This window comes from Pseudophryne corroboree, chromosome 9 (genome assembly GCF_028390025.1).
Source record: "Pseudophryne corroboree isolate aPseCor3 chromosome 9, aPseCor3.hap2, whole genome shotgun sequence".
Taxonomy (NCBI): Eukaryota; Metazoa; Chordata; class Amphibia; order Anura; family Myobatrachidae; genus Pseudophryne; species Pseudophryne corroboree.
Genome location: NC_086452.1, coordinates 94,461,219 through 94,479,908, shown reverse-complemented (window position 1 = coordinate 94,479,908; position 18,690 = coordinate 94,461,219). Strand labels below are relative to the sequence as shown.

The 18,690-nt window shown below is 47.7% G+C and overlaps 2 protein-coding genes across 3 annotated transcripts in view; one reads left to right on the top strand and one right to left on the bottom strand.

The window, feature by feature from the left end:
• Positions 1–10,336: 10,336 nt before the first annotated feature.
• Positions 10,337–17,123, bottom strand: MRPL37 (mitochondrial ribosomal protein L37). Its single transcript, XM_063939640.1, has 7 exons — positions 16,588–17,123; positions 13,843–14,026; positions 13,003–13,118; positions 12,507–12,692; positions 11,973–12,127; positions 11,251–11,454; positions 10,337–10,470 (listed from the first exon to the last, which is right to left on the bottom strand). Exons 1-7 carry the CDS (start codon positions 16,943–16,945, stop codon positions 10,393–10,395), a joined length of 1,281 nt encoding a protein of 426 aa, XP_063795710.1. The 5' UTR covers positions 16,946–17,123; the 3' UTR covers positions 10,337–10,392.
• The window catches only part of LOC134957622 (NADH-cytochrome b5 reductase-like), a 65,173-nt gene continuing 63,327 nt past the window's right edge, over positions 16,845–18,690 (top strand). Inside the window, exon 1 of one of the 2 annotated variants that reach the window (XM_063939641.1) lies at positions 16,845–16,925. The gene's annotated coding sequence lies outside the window, so the exon portion shown is untranslated. Of the gene's footprint in view, positions 17,020–18,690 lie in introns of both variants that reach the window. The other variant, XM_063939642.1, reaches the window with a different exon arrangement.

Genomic DNA, 18,690 nt, shown 5'->3' with positions numbered 1-18,690 from the left:
CGGAACACCATCTGCCAGCCATATCGGCAGTGTTCATTCCGGGGGTCCTCTACTGGGAAGCGGATTTCCTCAGTTATCAGCATATACACGCCGGAGAGTGGAGCCTTCATCCAGAAGTATTTCAACTCCTAGTGGACAAGTGGGGCCTACCAGATGTAGACCTGATGGCGTCTCATCACAATAACAAAGTTTCGGTCTTCGGAGCAAGAACAAGGGATCCTCAAGCAGCGTTCGTGGACTCACTGGCAATTCCATGGAACTTTCGGCTGCCGTACGTGTTCCCTCTGGTGTCACTCCTACCCAGGGAAATTCGGAAGTTCAAGCAAGGAGGAAACCTACTTCTGACCGCTCCAGCGTGGCCCGGATGGCATTGGTTCTCAGATCTACAGGATCTCTCGATAGAGCGTCCTCTTTTGCTTCCGCAACGCCCAGAACTCCTCGATCAGGGCCCATGTGTCTACCAGGATTTTGACCGACTGGCTTTGATGGTGTGGCTCTTGAAGCTTCAGTTCTGAGGGCCAAAGGTTTTTCTGAGGCGGTTATTCAAATGATGTTGAAATCCCGTAACCGGCTTCAGCTCGGATTTATTATAAAGTTTGGAATCCTTACTTCACCTGGTGTGCAGCAAAGAATTTGGATGCATACAAGTTCAGTAGTGCCAAACTTTTGGCGTTTCTGCAACAGGGCCTGGACTCAGGCCTTCGTCTGGCCTCCCTTAATATTCATATTTCAGCCTTGTCGGTGTGGTTTCAGAGAAAAATTGCGACTCTGCCTGACATTCGTACCTTCACTCGGGATGTTTTACGGATTCAAAATCCCTATTTTCCTCCTGTGACTCCTTGGGATTTGTCGGTTGTTCTGGATGCCCTACAAATGTCTCAGTTTGAACCTCGAGTCTGTGGACCTTAAATGGCTTACACTTAAGGTCTTGTTTTTGCTGTCTATTGCCTCTGCTAGAAGGGTTTCAGACTTGGGTGCCTTATCCTGTCGGTCTCCCTTTCTGTTTTTTCACCGTGACCGTGCGGTTCTCAGAACTCTCCCTGGTTATCTACTTAAGGTGGTGTCATCTTTCCACCTTAACCAAGAGATTGTGGTTCCAGCCTTTATCTCTCCTGATTTGTTCTCCAAAGAGCGGTCTTTGGATGTGGTATGGGCTCTCCGTATCTATGTGAAGAGAACCACCTCCCTTAGGAGATCTGATTCTTTGTTCTTTTTGGTTTTCATAAATGTGGCTGGCCTACGAATAAGCAGACCTTGGCCAGATGGATTAGAATAATGATTGCACAAGCTTATGTACAGGCTGGACTTCCAGCTTCTGCTACTAATAAGGCTAATTCTACTCGGTCTGTTGGACCTTCTTGGGCGGCTCGCCATGGTGCGTCCCTAGAACAATTGTGCAAGGCGGCTACGTAGTCCTCAGTGAACACGTTCATTAGGTTCTATGCCTTTGATACTTCCGCCTCCCAGGATACTTGGACGCTGTGTTCTTGTGCCCGCTACAGTGCGTCCCCTCCCATGAGGAACTGCCTTAGGACAACCCCGATGTTATTCCCTGTGGAATACCAGTGTACCCCACTGCAGAAAAGGAGATTTATGGTAAGAACTTAACCGTTGTTAAATCTCATTCTGCGAGGTACACTGGATTCCACAGGGCGCCCACCCTGACACACTTAGCTTCTTTGGGTTTGTATGGCATTAGCCGCTGGTACCTTCTCCTTTCGTGAGAATGTGGTTCGCTGTGGCTACTGTTATCATCTCTTTTACCTGCTACTGCACTGGACTGGTTAACAAAACTGAGCTCCAATGCCTGGAGGCGGAGATATAGAGGAGGCGGTGCAAGGCATCCTGGGAACAGTCAAAGCTTTAGCCTGTTGGTGCCTCGGATCAAGATCCAACTCTACACCCCAATGTTATCCCCTGTGGAATCCAGTGTACCTCACAGAAAGATTTAACAAAGGTAAGTTCTTACCATAAATCTCCTTATTCAGTTCCTGTGGACTCTTGCTGACTTCCCATTTTTCACAAAATTCTCTAACCTCCAAGATCACTTTATATTTTCTAATGCCAGCTTTTACCAATACCCAAGCTCCCCTGGAATCGCTATGCAACAATAAGGTGTCTTCCATAGTTGTGATACCCTATCCATATTTTGTGGAACTGCTCTATGGTAGGAAATGTATAACTTTACCTTTCCCCAGTACATTCCAGATGTCCTTAAAACACACGCAGAAACCTATCTGCCATATATTTACCAACACAAAATGTGTAATAGCGACACATTGTAAAAAAGAAAAAACCTTCCCTTGCTTACGTGAAGCCTTAATAAAGTGTGGCTAGAACAGGAAATAGAGTTTATTACAAAAATTCTACATAATTCCCGGAGAAGCTCCATGAGTACTAGGCTTCCCTGGAAATCACACTGGGGTAGATGTATTAACCTGGAGAAGGCATAAGGAAGTGATAAACCAGTGATAAGTACAAGGTGATAAACGCACCAGCCAATCAGCTCCAATATGTAAATTAACAGTTAGGAGCTGATTGGCTGGTGCGTTTATCACCTTACACTTATCACTGGTTTATCACTTCCTTATACCATAATACAGAGAAAGTGCTATCTGACGAAGAGGGAAGTCCCTTGAAACGCGTTATAGCTTCTGCCGCTACTGACCAGACCAGAGGGAGATCCGAAGAGTCAGAGACATTGGAGCTCCTGCTATCATTCCATCCAGTCCATGTCTGCAGCCGGATTGAGCAGGGCATTTCACTCTGTACTGCTTACGGGTCTACCTGTATGGTGAAAATCTACCAGTGTTTTAAGTGTTTATTAAAACTTTTTTGGACATTAAAGCAGTGTGGAAGCACCTGGATCCTTACTGAAAGATACTTTTATGGGAACTCGAGAGTGAATATTAATGTAAGTGTATTTCTGGTGACGGGCGGGCTGCATTGATTCCATCTGAGTGTATAAAGAAACCTTTCAGTGCCTACGGGTGAGAACCCAAATGTAAATGTCTGTCTAAAAGCTGGATATCCAGGCACTCAAGAAATAATAAGAATTTACTTACCGATAATTCTATTTCTCGGAGTCCGTAGTGGATGCTGGGGTTCCTGAAAGGACCATGGGGAATAGCGGCTCCGCAGGAGACAGGGCACAAAAAAGTAAAGCTTTACTAGGTCAGGTGGTGTGCACTGGCTCCTCCCCCTATGACCCTCCTCCAGACTCCAGTTAGGTACTGTGCCCGGACGAGCATACACAATAAGGGAGGCATTTTGAATCCCGGGTAAGACTCATACCAGCCACACCAATCACACCGTACAACTTGTGATCTAAACCCAGTTAACAGTATGACAACAGAAAGGGCCTCTTAAAGATGGCTCCTTAACAATAACCCGAATTAGTTAACAATAACTATGTACAAGTATTGCAGATAATCCGCACTTGGGATGGGCGCCCAGCATCCACTACGGACTCCGAGAAATAGAATTATCGGTAAGTAAATTCTTATTTTCTCTATCGTCCTAGTGGATGCTGGGGTTCCTGAAAGGACCATGGGGATTATACCAAAGCTCCCAAACGGGCGGGAGAGTGCGGATGACTCTGCAGCACCGAATGAGAGAACTCCAGGTCCTCCTTTGCCAGGGTATCAAATTTGTAAAATTTTACAAACGTGTTCTCCCCTGACCACGTAGCTGCTCGGCAGAGTTGTAATGCCGAGACCCCTCGGGCAGCCGCCCAAGATGAGCCCACCTTCCTTGTGGAGTGGGCTTTTACAGTTTTAGGCTGTGGCAGGCCTGCCACAGAATGTGCAAGTTGAATTGTGTTACAAATCCAACGAGCAATCGACTGCTTAGAACCAGGTGCGCCCAACTTGTTGGGTGCATACAATATAAACAGCGAGTCAGATTTTCTGACTCCAGCCGTCCTTGCAATGTATATTTTTAAGGCTCTGACAACGTCCAACAACTTGGAGTCCTCCAAGTCGCTAGTGGCCGCAGGCACCACAATAGGTTGGTTCAGATGAAATGCTGATACCACTTTAGGGAGAAAATGCGGACGAGTCCGCAGTTCTGCCCTATCCGAATGGAAGATTAGATAAGGACTTTTATAAGATAAAGCCGCCAATTCAGATACTCTCCTGGCAGAGGCCAGGGCTAGTAACATAGTCACTTTCAATGTGAGATATTTCAAATCCACCTTTTTCAATGGTTCAAACCAATGGGATTTGAGGAAATCTAAAACTACATTTAGATCCCACGGTGCCACCGGAGGCACCACAGGAGGCTGTATATGCAGTACTCCCTTGACAAAAGTCTGGACCTCAGGGACAGAGGCCAATTCTTTTTGGAAGAATATTGACAGGGCCGAAATTTGAACCTTAATGGATCCCAATTTGAGACCCATAGATAATCCTGATTGCAGGAAATGTAGGAAACGACCCAGTTGGAATTCCTCCGTCGGAACCCTCCGATCCTCGCACCACGCTACATATTTTCGCCAAATGCGGTGATAATGTTTCACGGTGACTTCCTTCCGTGCCTTAATCAAGGTAGGAATGACTTCTTCTGGAATGCCTTTCCCTTTTAGGATCTGGCGTTCAACCGCCATGCCGTCAAACGCAGCCGCGGTAAGTCTTGAAAAAGACAGGGACCCTGCTGTAGCAGGTCCCTTCTCAGAGGTAGAGGCCACGGTTCGTCCGTGAGCATCTCTTGAAGTTCCGGATACCAAGTCCTTCTCGGCCAATCCGGAACCACTAGTATTGTTCTTACTCTTCTTTGCCGTATGATCTTCAATACCTTTGGTATGAGCGGCAGAGGAGGAAACACATACACTGACTGGTACACCCAAGGAGTTACCAGTGCGTCCACAGCTATTGCCTGTGGATCTCTTGACCTGGCGCAATATTTGTCCAGTTTCTTGTTGAGGCGAGACGCCATCATGTCTACAATTGGTCTTTCCCAACGGTCTATTAACATGTTGAAGACTTCTGGATGTAGACCCCACTCTCCCGGATGAAGATCGTGTCTGCTGAGGAAGTCTGCTTCCCAGTTGTCCACGCCCGGGATGAACACTGCTGACAGTGCTATCACGTGATTCTCCGCCCAGCGAAGAATCTTGGCAGCTTCTGCCATTGCACTCCTGCTTCTTGTGCCGCCCTGCCTGTTTACATGGGCGACCGCCGTGATGTTGTCCGACTGAATCAACACCGGCTTTCCTTGCAGGAGAAGTTCCGCCTGGCTTAGAGCATTGTAGATTGCTCTTAGTTCCAGAATGTTTATGTGAAGAGACTTTTCCAGACTCGTCCATACTCCCTGGAAGTTTCTTCCTTGTGTGACTGCTCCCCAGCCTCTCAGGCTGGCGTCCGTGGTCACCAGGATCCAATCCTGAATGCCGAATCTGCGGCCTTCTAATAGGTGAGCCTTCTGCAACCACCACAGAAGTGACACCCTTGTCTTTGGTGACAGGGTTATTCGCAGGTGCATCTGCAGATGCGACCCTGACCATTTGTCCAACAGATCCCTTTGGAATATTCTTGCATGGAATCTGCCGAATGGAATTGCTTCGTAAGAAGCCACCATTTTTCCCAGGACTCTTGTGCATTGATGTACTGACACTTTTCCTGGTTTTAGGAGGTTCCTGACCAGATCGGATAACTCCTTGGCTTTTTCCTCTGGAAGGAAAACCTTTTTCTGAACCGTGTCCAGAATCATTCCTAGGAACAGCAGACGAGTTGTCGGGATTAAATGGGATTTTGGAATATTCAGAATCCACCCGTGTTGTCTTAGCACCTCTTGAGATAGTGCTAAAGCTGTCTCCAGCTGTTCTCTGGACCTTGCCCTTATTAGGAGATCGTCCAAGTATGGGATAACTAATACGCCTTTTCTTCGAAGAAGAATCATCATCTCGGCCATTACCTTGGTAAAGACCCGAGGCGCCGTGGACAATCCGAACGGCAGCGTCTGAAACTGATAGTGACAGTTTTGAACAATGAACCTGAGGTACCCCTGGTGTGCGGGGTAAATCGGAACGTGTAGATACGCATCCTTGATGTCCAAGGATACCATAAAGTCCCCTTCTTCCAGGTTCGCTATCACTGCTCTGAGTGACTCCATCTTGAACTTGAACTTTTTTATGTAGAGGTTCAAGGACTTCAGATTTAGAATAGGCCTTACCGAGCCATCCGGCTTCGGTACCACAAATAGAGTGGAATAATACCCCTTTCCTTGTTGTAATAGGGGTACTTTGACTATCACCTGCTGAGCGTACAGCTTGTGAATGGCTTCCAACACCCTCTCCCTTTCGGAAGAGACGGTTGGTAAGGCAGACTTCAGGAAACGATGAGGAGGATCCGTCTCTAATTCCAACCTGTACCCCTGAGATATTATCTGCAGGATCCAGGGGTCTACCTGCGAGTGAGCCCACTGCGCGCTGTAATTTTTGAGACGGCCCCCCACTGTCCCCGAGTCCGCTTGAGAGGCCCCAGCGTCATGCTGAGGTTTTTGCAGGAGCCGGGGAGGGCTTCTGTTCCTGGGAAGGAGCTGCCTGTTGGTGTCTCTTCCCTCTTCCTCTGCCTCGTGGCAGGTACGACAAGCCCTTTGCTCTCTTATTTTTGTAGGAGCGAAAAGGCTGCGGTTGAAAGGTCGGTGCCTTTCTCTGTTGGGGAGTGACTTGAGGTAAAAAAGTGGATTTCCCGGCAGTAGCCGTGGCCACCAAGTCTGATAGACCAACTCCAAATAACTCCTCCCCTTTATACGGCAAAACCTCCATGTGACGTTTTGAATCCGCATCGCCTGTCCACTGTCGTGTCCATAAGGCTCTTCTGGCTGAAATGGACATAGCACTCACCCGAGATGCCAGTGTGCAAATATCCCTCTGTGCATCACGCATATAGATAAATGCATCCTTTATTTGTTCTAACGACAGTAAAACATTGTCCCTATCTAGGGTATCAATATTTTCAATCAGGGATTCTGACCAAACTACTCCAGCACTGCACATCCAGGCAGTTGCTATAGCTGGTCGTAGTATAACACCTGCATGTGTGTATATATTCTTTTGAATAACTTCCATCTTTCTATCTGATGGATCCTTAAGTGCGGCCGTCTCAGGAGAGGGTAACGCCACTTGTTTGGATAAGCGTGTGAGCGCCTTGTCCACCTTAGGGGGTGTTTCCCAGCGCGCCCTAACCTCTGGCGGGAAAGGGTATAATGCCAATAACTTTTTTGAAATTATCAACTTTTTATCAGGAGCAACCCACGCTTCATCACACACGTCATTTAATTCTTCTGATTCAGGAAAAACTGTTTGTAGTTTTTTCACACCATACATAATACCCTGTTTTACGGTATCTGTAGTATCAGCTAAATGTAACGTCTCCTTCATTGCCAAAATCATATAACGTGTGGCCCTACTGGAAAATACGTTTGAATTTCTACCGTCGTCACTGGAATCAGTGCCCGTGTCTGGGTCTGTGTCGACCGACTGAGGCAAAGGGCGTTTTACAGCCCCTGACGGTGTTTGAGGCGCCTGGACAGGCATTAATTGCTTGTCCGGCCGCCTCATGTCCTCAACTGACTGTTTAAGGGAAGATAAACCATCACGTAATTCCACAAATAAAGGCATCCATTCTGGTGTCGACCCCCTGGGGGGTGACATCTGCATATTTGGCAATTGCTCCGCCTCCACACCAATATCGTCCTCATACATGTCGACACCACGTACCGACACACACCGCAAACTCACAGGGAATGCTCTAATGAAGACAGGACCCACTAGCCCTTTTGGGGAGACAGAGGGAGAGTCTGTCAGCACACACCACAAAGCGCTATATATACAAGGGATATCCTTATATTAAGTGCTCCCTTATAGCTGCTTTAATATATATATATATAGCCATTAATGTGCCCCCCCTCTCTGTTTTACCCTGTTTCTGTAGTGCAGTGCAGGGGAGAGACCTGGGAGCCGTTCTGACCAGCGGAGCTGTGACAGAAAATGGCGCCGTGTGCTGAGGAGATAGGCCCCGCCCCTTTTTCGGCGGGTTCTTCTCCCGCTATTTTTCCAGTCAGGCAGGGGTTAAATATCTCCATATAGCCCCTATGGGCTATATGTGAGGTATTTTTAGCCTTGTATAAGGTTTATATTTGCCTCTCAGAGCGCCCCCCCCCAGCGCTCTGCACCCTCAGTGACTGCCCAGTGAAGTGTGCTGAGAGGAAAATGGCGCACAGCTGCAGTGCTGTGCGCTACCTTATGAAGACTGAGGAGTCTTCAGCCGCCGGTTTCCGGACCTCTTCACGCTTCAGCATCTGCAAGGGGGTCGGCGGCGCGGCTCCGGGACCGGACTCCACGGCTGGGCCTGTGTTCGATCCCTCTGGAGCTAATGGTGTCCAGTAGCCAAGCAGCAAATCCACTCTGCATGCAGGTGAGTTTACTACTTTCCCCCTAAGTCCCACGTTGCAGTGATCCTGTTGCCAGCAGGACTCACTGTAAAGAAAAAAACCTAAACTAAACTTTCTCTAAGCAGCTCTTTAGGAGAGCCACCTAGATTGCACCCTTCTCGTTCGGGCACAAAATCTAACTGGAGTCTGGAGGAGGGTCATAGGGGGAGGAGCCAGTGCACACCACCTGACCTAGTAAAGCTTTACTTTTTTGTGCCCTGTCTCCTGCGGAGCCGCTATTCCCCATGGTCCTTTCAGGAACCCCAGCATCCACTAGGACGATAGAGAAATATGATCATTGGGGAGTTTTCAAGCACAGCGCTAAGAACACTGAGGCAGATGTATTAACCTTGAGAAGGCATAAGGAAGTGATAAACCAGTGACATGTGCAAGGTGATAAAGGCAGCAGCCAATCAGATCCTAACTGTTAATTTACATATTGGAGCTAATTGGCTGGTGCCTTTATCACTTTGCACATATCACTGGTTTATCACTTCCTTATGCCTTCTCTAGGTTAGTACATCTGCCCCACTATCTTTTGATGTTTCACTTCCTTATACCGTCTCCAGGTTAATACATCTGCCCCAATGTGAGGCCACCCCGGCCGCTCAACATGTGCAACTTATTAATATTCTCTTAGCTACCATGCAGGGCCGCTTCAAAGCTTCTGCTCCCTAAACACACAACACCTCTTACCTTTCTTACAGAGATACTGGTATTATGGGGTTCAGTGATTATAGGTCAGGAGTATTAAATCTGCACTGGTCTGTGTCTTGTGTTGTCAGACTCTTAACCACATTGCTTACACCACATTTTTATGTTCTGTAGATCTACTGTTTGACTATCATTATAACACTGTTACCCCACCCCCCAGCTCCCTTTTCTTTCTGTAGCCTCTTTCCCCCTATGCAGTGGTTCCAAAACTCAGTCCTCGAGGCACCCTAACAGTCCAGGTTTTAAGGCTATCCATGGTTGAGCACAGACGATTAAATCAAATTGATTGAGGTACTAATTAAGTCACCTGTGCCCAAGCATGGTTGTAATTAAAACCTGGACTGTAATGGTGCCTTGAGGACAGAGGGGCAGATGTAGTAAGCCTGGAGAAGGCATAAAGAAGTAATAAAGCGGTGATAAGTGCAATGTGATAACGCACCAGCCAATAAGCTCCTGTCATTTTTTAAATCCATAATGATTGGCTGGTGCGACATCACCTTACATTTATCACTTCTGATTGCCTTCTCCAGGCTTAATATATCTGCCCCATTGTTTGGGAACCTCTGCCCCTATGTATTGTCCATCAAAATAAAAAGTGTATCTGTTACCTACATAGATAGTGGCAGCAGCCACTTCGGACCAGGAAACAGTGACACCGGTTATGTGTTGCTTTATTGTTCAGGAGGTGCTGGTCCAAAATGAATTGATTAGGCTACATGAATGGCTACCTCATGTATAAGCAATAGGGCCATTTCTGTCAATCATTGATATCTATTTCTGATGTCTTCCACAATACCATCACCTTAGAAACGTCAACATACTAAGCTGCCTCAGAAGTGTCCATGCTCATTGTTACAGTAGTCTCTTTTGCAGCCAACACGAGTTTTGCCTAAACTACACAGCAGTTAGTAGAGTTTATAAAGGCTTGTAAATGCCACAGACGCATGTAATGTCTATAGTCTAGGAACTAGTTCCAAATAATGAAGTAGATAGTTCCTATTGAGCTGCAGGACACTCAAATAGCTAGACCACAAAATGGCTGCCCTAATGGCAAGGAGGGTACCAAGCTATCAAACTATTTTAGATATCTAACCGAGAGCATGCTGGGATGTTGTTTGCTTACTTATTACAGAAACCATTGATACACCAAGGTTTGCAAATCTGTAGACACATACTGAAAAGCACAATCTTATATAAATATTCTAGTTTATTCGATAAATGGTATATACAGATTTCACTATAAATTCAGATGGCTCCATTCAGGTACATTGCCCAAAATTTCACAAATGTTTCTGGCTTGAAACCAGCAAGTCCAGCAGGTACCTGAAATTAAGAGAAAATAAAAACCGCTTTCAGATATGTTTAAACAGCTTTATATAACACATAACTATGGGCCTAATTTAGACCTGATCGGTGCTGTGCATTTTCCCACAGTGAGCGATTATCGATAGACTGCGTATGCACCGCATCGCCAAACAGTGACAAGCTGGTGCGAAAATTTCGATTGCAAAGCCTTTCGCAAGCTGATTGACAGGAAGCGGACGTTTGTGGGTTGTAACTGACCATTTTCTGGGAGTGTCCGGGAAAACGCAGGCGTTCCCAAACGGTTTCGGGGAGGGTGTGTGACGTCAGCTCCGGCCCCGATCAACCTGTTCTCATCGCACTGGAGGAGTAAGTCCTGGGCTGCGCACACTGCACGCAGTATTAAAATCATTCGATGGTGAGTGAGGTGTTAACGGATTTGCAGCTGTCCCCTGATTGAGGGACATTTGTAGCATGGCGTACACATGCAATTGCACACTTGCACAGGCAAATTTACACTCCACTTGGGCGGCGACTTTCTGAACGCAGGGCAGCAAAATTTGCAGCCAAACGTTCAGGTCTGAATTAGAACCTATATTTGTTGCAGATTAGACAAGTTTGAAGGATACGCCAGGTTTATTTCTTTAAAGAATATGTACAAACGAGACCCATTTTCTAACCACTACCACCTGCTAATCTTTACTGGTTTGACTTTACTAGAAAATGTAAGATAACTTGTTGGACCTGGTCTGATGGGTCAGGAGGCTGTACTGTTTAGGCAACTCCATCTGCACTACTTACCAAAACCACTTTCCTCTTAATTTTTGCTTTAGGCGCAACAGTATCATACAGGGGTTGGTCTCCATCCATCCAGACAATATTTTTAACACCATCATTGGATTCTAAGTCCAAAGTATTGAGCTGTAGCACCATGAAATGGAACAGCTGCCCATCAGTTGAAACACTTTGCACCACGATTGGTTGCGGTAAGACTTTTGCATCATCCTGAAAATAGGTAAAATACAACAACATGTTTACATGCATATAACAATAAATATCAGAATTAGTCATCCAGGGGCTCATCAGCTTATGTGGGTGTTCACATCAGGACAACAGACTAAAAGGCGCGTACACTCTAGGACGATATCGGCACGATGTGCCCGATTCAGACACATCAATCAAGATATCGTTCAGTGTGTGCGCATGATGCCCCTGACTATGCGCGCTCCCATCTGAGTCATCTCCGTCCGGGGCCAGCATGCCCCCCCTCCCCCAGCTCATCGCTGCAGGCATAAGCAAGTGTGTATGCACTAACCAATGCCGGCACCCCCCGCCGGGTCCCGAAACTGATTACATTGCATTGCGTGCAAGTCGTCTAGTGTGTACATAGCATTACAGTACCACATCATCTGGAGGAACCTAAAAGCTGGGGCCAATACTTGCACACCAGCCTGAGAACAACTGGATGGTCATCTGATCTATAATATGCAGGACAAATGCTGAAAGTAGAATACAGAACTCACTCCATAGAGGGTCTTCGCTTTAGCCAAAGCACTACCAAAGGCAAACATGATCATTTTGGCCCTTAGCTGGTCTGGAAGGAATTTTGCTCTGGTGCTGCAAGGTTCCGTGAGATATATAGTGTGCGGGTTGGAGAATGGGTACTCTGCTTTAAAACCTGTAGCAACAATACAAAATAGTATTAAAAAAATAAAAATGTAATTGATAAAATCCAAAGAACAATCGTACAAAAAGGTTACATTTTTATTTAGAAGGAAACATCAACATTTTTAGAGCTGCAGTGTAATATGAAATCTGAACGCCTTAGAATGATTTTCTTTGGATGCTGTCCCTTGTTTTAGCCTATAGAGGTCACTGGTGCAATTGCTGTCTACATAAAGCACATGACCAGCATCTCTCTATACAGTATGTGTCTAGAATGACTCTCCCATTGCGGATTCCTGGTGCTAATTTCCCCAGAGTGGAAGTTTTCCATTGTATGTGTGACAAAGGGAGTAAGGCATTCCTTCATTAATAACTACATGGAAACAACATACCTAAATGGTTCCGTTCCTCATATACATTCACTTCCTGTAAATCAATAGCAGGGGATAGTGGATACAAGGATTCCAGTGTATGCTGTTCTGTAGCCTGAATCTCACTGGAGGAGGCCAGTGGGTCTAACGAGGTTTTGGCACTCATCAGTAAACCATTCGTACCTCTCACATGATAAAGTGTTGAATCTGCAAAACAAATACAGTAGGAAGAAGCCAGTAATTCCGGTAGGTAGGTGTGCTTTGGCATTTACAGGCCTTTACAGTGCAAGTCTTTATGGAAAATGTTCAGTAAAATGACACAAGTGGATTAGCATTTTTTCTTGAATACATAAAAACAGACATTTTGGGGTGGGGCCAAAAACACAATTCGTCCCACCGGCAAAACACACTTTACAATATAAAATGACCTAACGCTAATAAAGTATATATAATGTCTGGCAGGAGATGGGACATCCGGATATTTACAATTAGCGGAGTGTTATAAGATGGAGCTTACCCTTTCGCCAAAAAGTTGTCAATCGCCAATTGTCTAGGAAGCTCCTCTGGGAAAGGGCGGTGTGTGTGCAGCTCTGTAACCGGCACAAGTGCAGTAATCCCTGCAGCAGCTTCGGACTGCAAGGGGAGAGATTCATACACATACTTTCATTGAACAGTATAGAGAAAGGCAAAGGCTTTAGCTGTAATAGCCCTTTGTTGCAGTAAGTGTGTTCTGAAGATGATACATAATGTCACACAAAAGGCATGCTACCATAAATAACATTGTGGACACTGGGGGGCGCTGTGCCTTAGGGATCAGAGGCCGATTTTTCTTTACTGGGGTGAACTGTTAAGTTTCCAGTGTAGTATCCCTAACGCACACTGAGTGAAAAATAACACTACATAATAATCAGATAATACAGAGATCTTAGTTGCGTATATCTGCAGATATAGGGTTAAGCCCCCAGGCCGAACGGCAAGGCGTCTCTGTCACTGGGGGTCCCTAATACCTGGTATGGGTCTGGGGTGCAGGACCCCATCACGTCGGCACAGGTCGGCTACCCCAGGTCAGCACACAGGTGAAAACTAGGGGTTAATACATACATTCCGGCGTGTATTAGGGAAAGGGGTCATTGGTCCTTTAATGGATCGTGTTGTCTATGGCCCAGCTACGAGTAAATGACAACAGATCTCATATACTGTGATCTGGATGCTCCCATGCAAACATGCAGTAGTGGATCTTCACACACTGCGATTCCTGCAAGGGATATAGCTGTAACACTGACACACACTTAACATTCTCAGCCAGCTCCTTCAGATAAGGTCACCATGATGGGCTCCTATGCCCCCTCACACTTACCAGTACTCCTCTCTCTCACGCTGTTCCTCAGTCGTGCTCCATAAGCAGGAATTGTAAATGATATTCTGCACTAGCTCTTCATGGTTTGGCAACGTATAGGCCGGGTCCTCACATATGCTCAGTATCCTCTGTGGTAAGCCCTCGATTAACTTGGTCTTTGTCAACCAAAGTGCCTGCTTTACACCTGAACGGAGAGAGGCATAGCTGTACACAGACCGTGCTAAGCATCATTCTACAGCAGAGCTCGCAACTGTAATTATACAATACAGAAAGTGTATACTGTTCTTATGGAGACTTCCATCACATCTATGTTACTTATACACAGTGAACGGAAACACATATCTGCAGATATGGAATCTCACAAGAATACCACTAGGACTAGGCCTGTCACTTGGCACAGGAGGGGTCTAACAGAACTGTCACTTGGGGGGGGGGGGGGGGTGTCTACAATGACTGGTCACTTGGGGTGGGTTCTCCAAAAGAACTGGTAACTTGGGAGGGTGAGGGGCTACAACGACTAGTCACATTGGATGGAGGAGGGGAGCTTACAATTACTTGTCATTTAGGTCAACGTAAAGCCCACCCAAGTGTAGAGGTCATTGTAAACCCACCCGTCACTTGGGTGTCTGTGTGTGGGGAGTTAAAAAATGCATGTCACTTGGCGTACAGGGAAAAGTTTACAATGACCTGTCACTTGAAGGTAGGGGGGGGAGGTTATAATAATGATCTGTCACTAGGGGTGATGTATGTGTATGGGGGGAGAATGTACATGATCTGTCACTTGCAGTGGCGCACCCAAGGGGGGTTTCCGAGCACCCAGAAACCCCCCTCCACCCCAAAAAATTTTTTTTTTTTTTTGCTGCTTGAGTATTATTAATGACCGTCTAGCGTCCTCTGCAGCCTGCTGTCTTCCCGGTGGCACTTGTAAGTGCTTAAAAAAAGTTTACTTTATTTTAATTATAGTACATACATTATATATCCATGTGCATGCATATATATATATATATACACACATGTATATACATACATATAAACACACACATGATATACAGTAGCGGATCTTGCCACGGGCAAGCAGGACTTTTGCCCGGGGTGCCGCCATCCGGAGGGCGCCGCACCATGGCAAGATCCGCTGCTGCTGTGCCCCCCGCTGCCCGGTCTGTCCCGCTGCCCCCCGCTGTGAAGGGAACTAGACGCGTAGCGTCTAGTTTCCCTTCGTGGAGAGGACCTTTGCTGTGCGCGATGACGTCATCGCGCACCGCACATCATTTCAGCGGTGCTCATACTGTACAGGGGGCGTAACCGACCACGCCCCCTGTATGAAGCCACGCACCCATTGCCTGCCCGGGGCGCTGCAAGCGCTCCAACCGGCCCTGATGATATATATACATGTGTATATATACGTGTAATATATATACGTGTAATAAATATATATATATATATATATATATATATATATGTGTGTATATACAGGTGTAGTATGGTATGCCAGCGGCCGGGCTCCCGGCGACCAGCATACCGGCGCTGGCAGCCCGACCGCCGGCATACCGACTGCGTGGCGAGCACAAATGAGCTCCTTTCGGGCTCGGTGGCACGCTATTTATTCTCCCTTCAGGGGGGTCGTGGACCCCCACGAGGGAGAAAATCTGTCGGTATGCCGGCTGTCGGGATTCCGGCGCCAGTATACTGTGCGCCGGGATCCCAATAGTCGGTATACTGAAGACCACCCGTATATACGGTATATATATGTGTGTATGTACATACTGGGTCACCTCAGTCCCCACCCCCGTGATTGGCTCCACCCAGTTCTGGAAACCCCCCATACAAATCCTGCGTTTGCCACTGACTTGGGGGGAAGAAGAGGTGTTAAGGTGGGTACACACTAGTAGATATATCTGCAGATCAATTGATCTGCAGATATATCTATGGACGGATCGGGCAGTGTGTTGAGCATACACACTGCCCGATCCGTTGGGGACTGACGTCATGAAGCCCAGTTCAGCTGTAAATCACCGCCGGCCGCCGCAGCATGTGTACGGGCGGTCGGCCGACCGCCGTACACACACAGCGTTGCACCAATATATCGGTAGATATATTGGCCGTCGGCTGTGCTGCGAGGCCGACGCGATACGTCTGTGAACGACGGAGTTCACAGACGTATCAGCCGTACACACTGGCCGACGGACCCGCAATATATCGGCCGTTCAAGAGAACGGACGATATATCTGCCAGTGTGCACGGGCCTTTACAGTGATCGGTCACTTGTGGGAGGGGGGGAGAAGGGGAAGATACAGTGACCAGTCACTTGGGGGACGACGACGGGGGAGGGTGTTTACAGTGACCTGTCACTTGGGGGGGAAGAAGGTGGGTTACAGTGACCTGTCACTTGGGGGGGAAGGGGGGGTTACAGTGACCTGTCACTTGGGGTGTAAGAATGGGAAGGGGCGGAGGGGTGATGGAGAAGGGGGGGGGGGGGGGGGGTTTACAGTGACCTGTTGACTTGAGGTGTAAGAATGGGGGATAGGTTACATTGACCTGCCACTTGTGTTGTAAGAATGGGGGGGGGGGGGGGGGGAGAAAGGGTAGGAGGGGTTACAGTGACCTGTCACTTGGGGGGGGGGGGGTTCAGCGACTCGTCACTTGGGAGGGCAGTCGTTACAATGTTAGGGTGTCATCGGGGTATATTACCAGTCACCGAGGGGACACTGCAGACCCATGATTCCCCCGTCCCCTCCCCCCCGGTACCTCCGAGCAGCCGACATTTGGGGTTGAAGATGTAGGACGTCTCGTCCTTGTACAACGGCATCTCCTCCGCAGGGGGCGAGTGGTAATACTGCGGGTTCCAGTCCACCCTGAACTTGGGGAGCTGGGGCCGCGCCAGCCAGGGCACATGGTAGCAGCGATCCTCGTACGTGATGCGCTCCAGGCCCGGGATCTCCATGGGCTCCTTCCTCACCTTTGGAGGTGCTTCCAGCTTCACCCTGTGAGATAGCTGCTGCCTCTTGCAGCGGCCGGAGGACACACTGAGGCACCGGAGCCCGCTTTTCCCGACACATAGCACGCCGGCTGCGGGCACAGGACGGGTGAGTATGGCCGCCGCCATCTTGCCGCGCAGGGGCTGATGGGAAACTATTACCTATCAACTTTACTCTCCGGCTTCCAGGATGATGATTCCCAGTGAGTACTGTGTGGTCTGCAGTGTCTGCGGCTGGGGCCCGGGTCGCTCTCTAGTTATTCCGGGCACAGTGTCAGCAGCAGACCCTGCAGCATGACCTCCTGCGCCCAAACACCCCCCGGCAGGGACACTTACCCCTGTGTTACAGTCATTTCTGCCCCTGCTCTACTCTACATAGACACGCCTGATACAGTGCTGCTATATCTGTGCCCATGCTGCAGTCCCTGCGTTATGCTTCCCTGGAATTCACACTTTTTTTCCACTGACCCCTCATTATTTAATGCAGTGATCCCCAAACTCGGTCCTCAAGGAGCAAAGCTGAGGTTAACCCCTGAATAGATGGTGTGCCCATGTACATGGCGCAAAGCAACGGATAACCCCTAAATAGATGGCGTGCCCATGCACACAAAGCAGCGGATAACCCCTGAATAGATGGCTTGCCCATGCACACGGCGCAAAGCAGCAGATAACCCCTGATTAGATGGCATGCACATGCCACCCACCCCACACCCAATTCTGTTGAGGCCACACCCCTTTTCAGGCACAATATGTGCGCCTCAACGGTTGGGAGGTATAGTGATGCATCAAGCATCGCATTTTGAATGCAGTGTGTCCCGCCACTGATCACATGAATAGTAGTGATGAGCGGGTTCGGTTCCTCGGAATCCGAACCCGCCCGAACTTCAGCTTTTTTTACACGGATCCGAGCGACTCGGATCTTCCCGCCTTGCTCGGTTAACCCGAGCGCGCCCGAACGTCATCATGACGCTGTCGGATTCTCGCGAGGCTCGGATTCTATATAAGGAGCCGCGCGTCGCCGCCATTTTACACGTGCATTGAGATTGATAGTGAGAGGACGTGGCTGGCGTCCTCTCCGTTTAGAGAAGAAATAGATAGGAGAGTGAGAGTGAGACAGTGACACTTCATTTACTGGAGCTTAGGAGGAGTACTCAGACAGAGAGTGCAGAATTTTGCTGATAGTATTAGTTAGTTATACTAGTGACAGAGTGAGACAGTGACACTTCATTTACTGGAGCTTAGGAGGAGTACTCAGACAGAGAGTGCAGAATTTTGCTGATAGTATTAGTTAGTTATACTAGTGACTGACCAGTGACCACCAGTGCAGTTTTATATTATTTAATATAATCCGTTCTCTGCCTGAAAAAACGATACACAGTGACTCAGTCACATACCATATCTGTGCTCAGCCCAGTGTGCTGCTGCATCATCTATGTATAATATCTGACTGTGCTCACACAGCTTAATTGTGGGGGAGACTGGGGAGCAGTTAGGTTATAGCAGGAGCCAGGAGTACATATTAAAATTAAACAGTGCACACTTTTTTTCTGCAGGAGTGCCACTGCCAGTGTGACTGACCAGTGACCTGACCACCAGTATATAGTATACTATATTGTATTGTGAATGTCTGCCTGTAAAAGTTAAACACACGTCGTGTGACTTGTGTGGTGTTTTTTTATTCTATAAAATAAAAAACTCATTCTGCTGACAGACAGTGTCCAGCAGGTCCGTCATTATATAATATATACCTGTCCGGCTGCAGTAGTGATATATATATATTTTTTATATCATTATTTATCATCCAGTCGCAGCAGACACAGTACGGTAGTTCACGGCTGTAGCTACCTCTGTGTCGGCACTCGGCAGTCCATCCA

Excerpts from the sequence above, each read along its gene's own strand:
- MRPL37 (XM_063939640.1), bottom strand. The coding sequence starts at position 16,945 with ATGGCGGCGGCCATACTCACCCGTCCTGTGCCCGCAGCCGGCGTGCTA. Across the intron at positions 14,027-16,587 it reads CAAATGTCGGCTGCTCGGAG|GTGTAAAGCAGGCACTTTGG; the intron begins GTACCGGGGGGG and ends CTCTCCGTTCAG. Across the intron at positions 10,471-11,250 it reads TTAAGAGGAAAGTGGTTTTG|GTACCTGCTGGACTTGCTGG; the intron begins GTAAGTAGTGCA and ends TCTTAATTTCAG.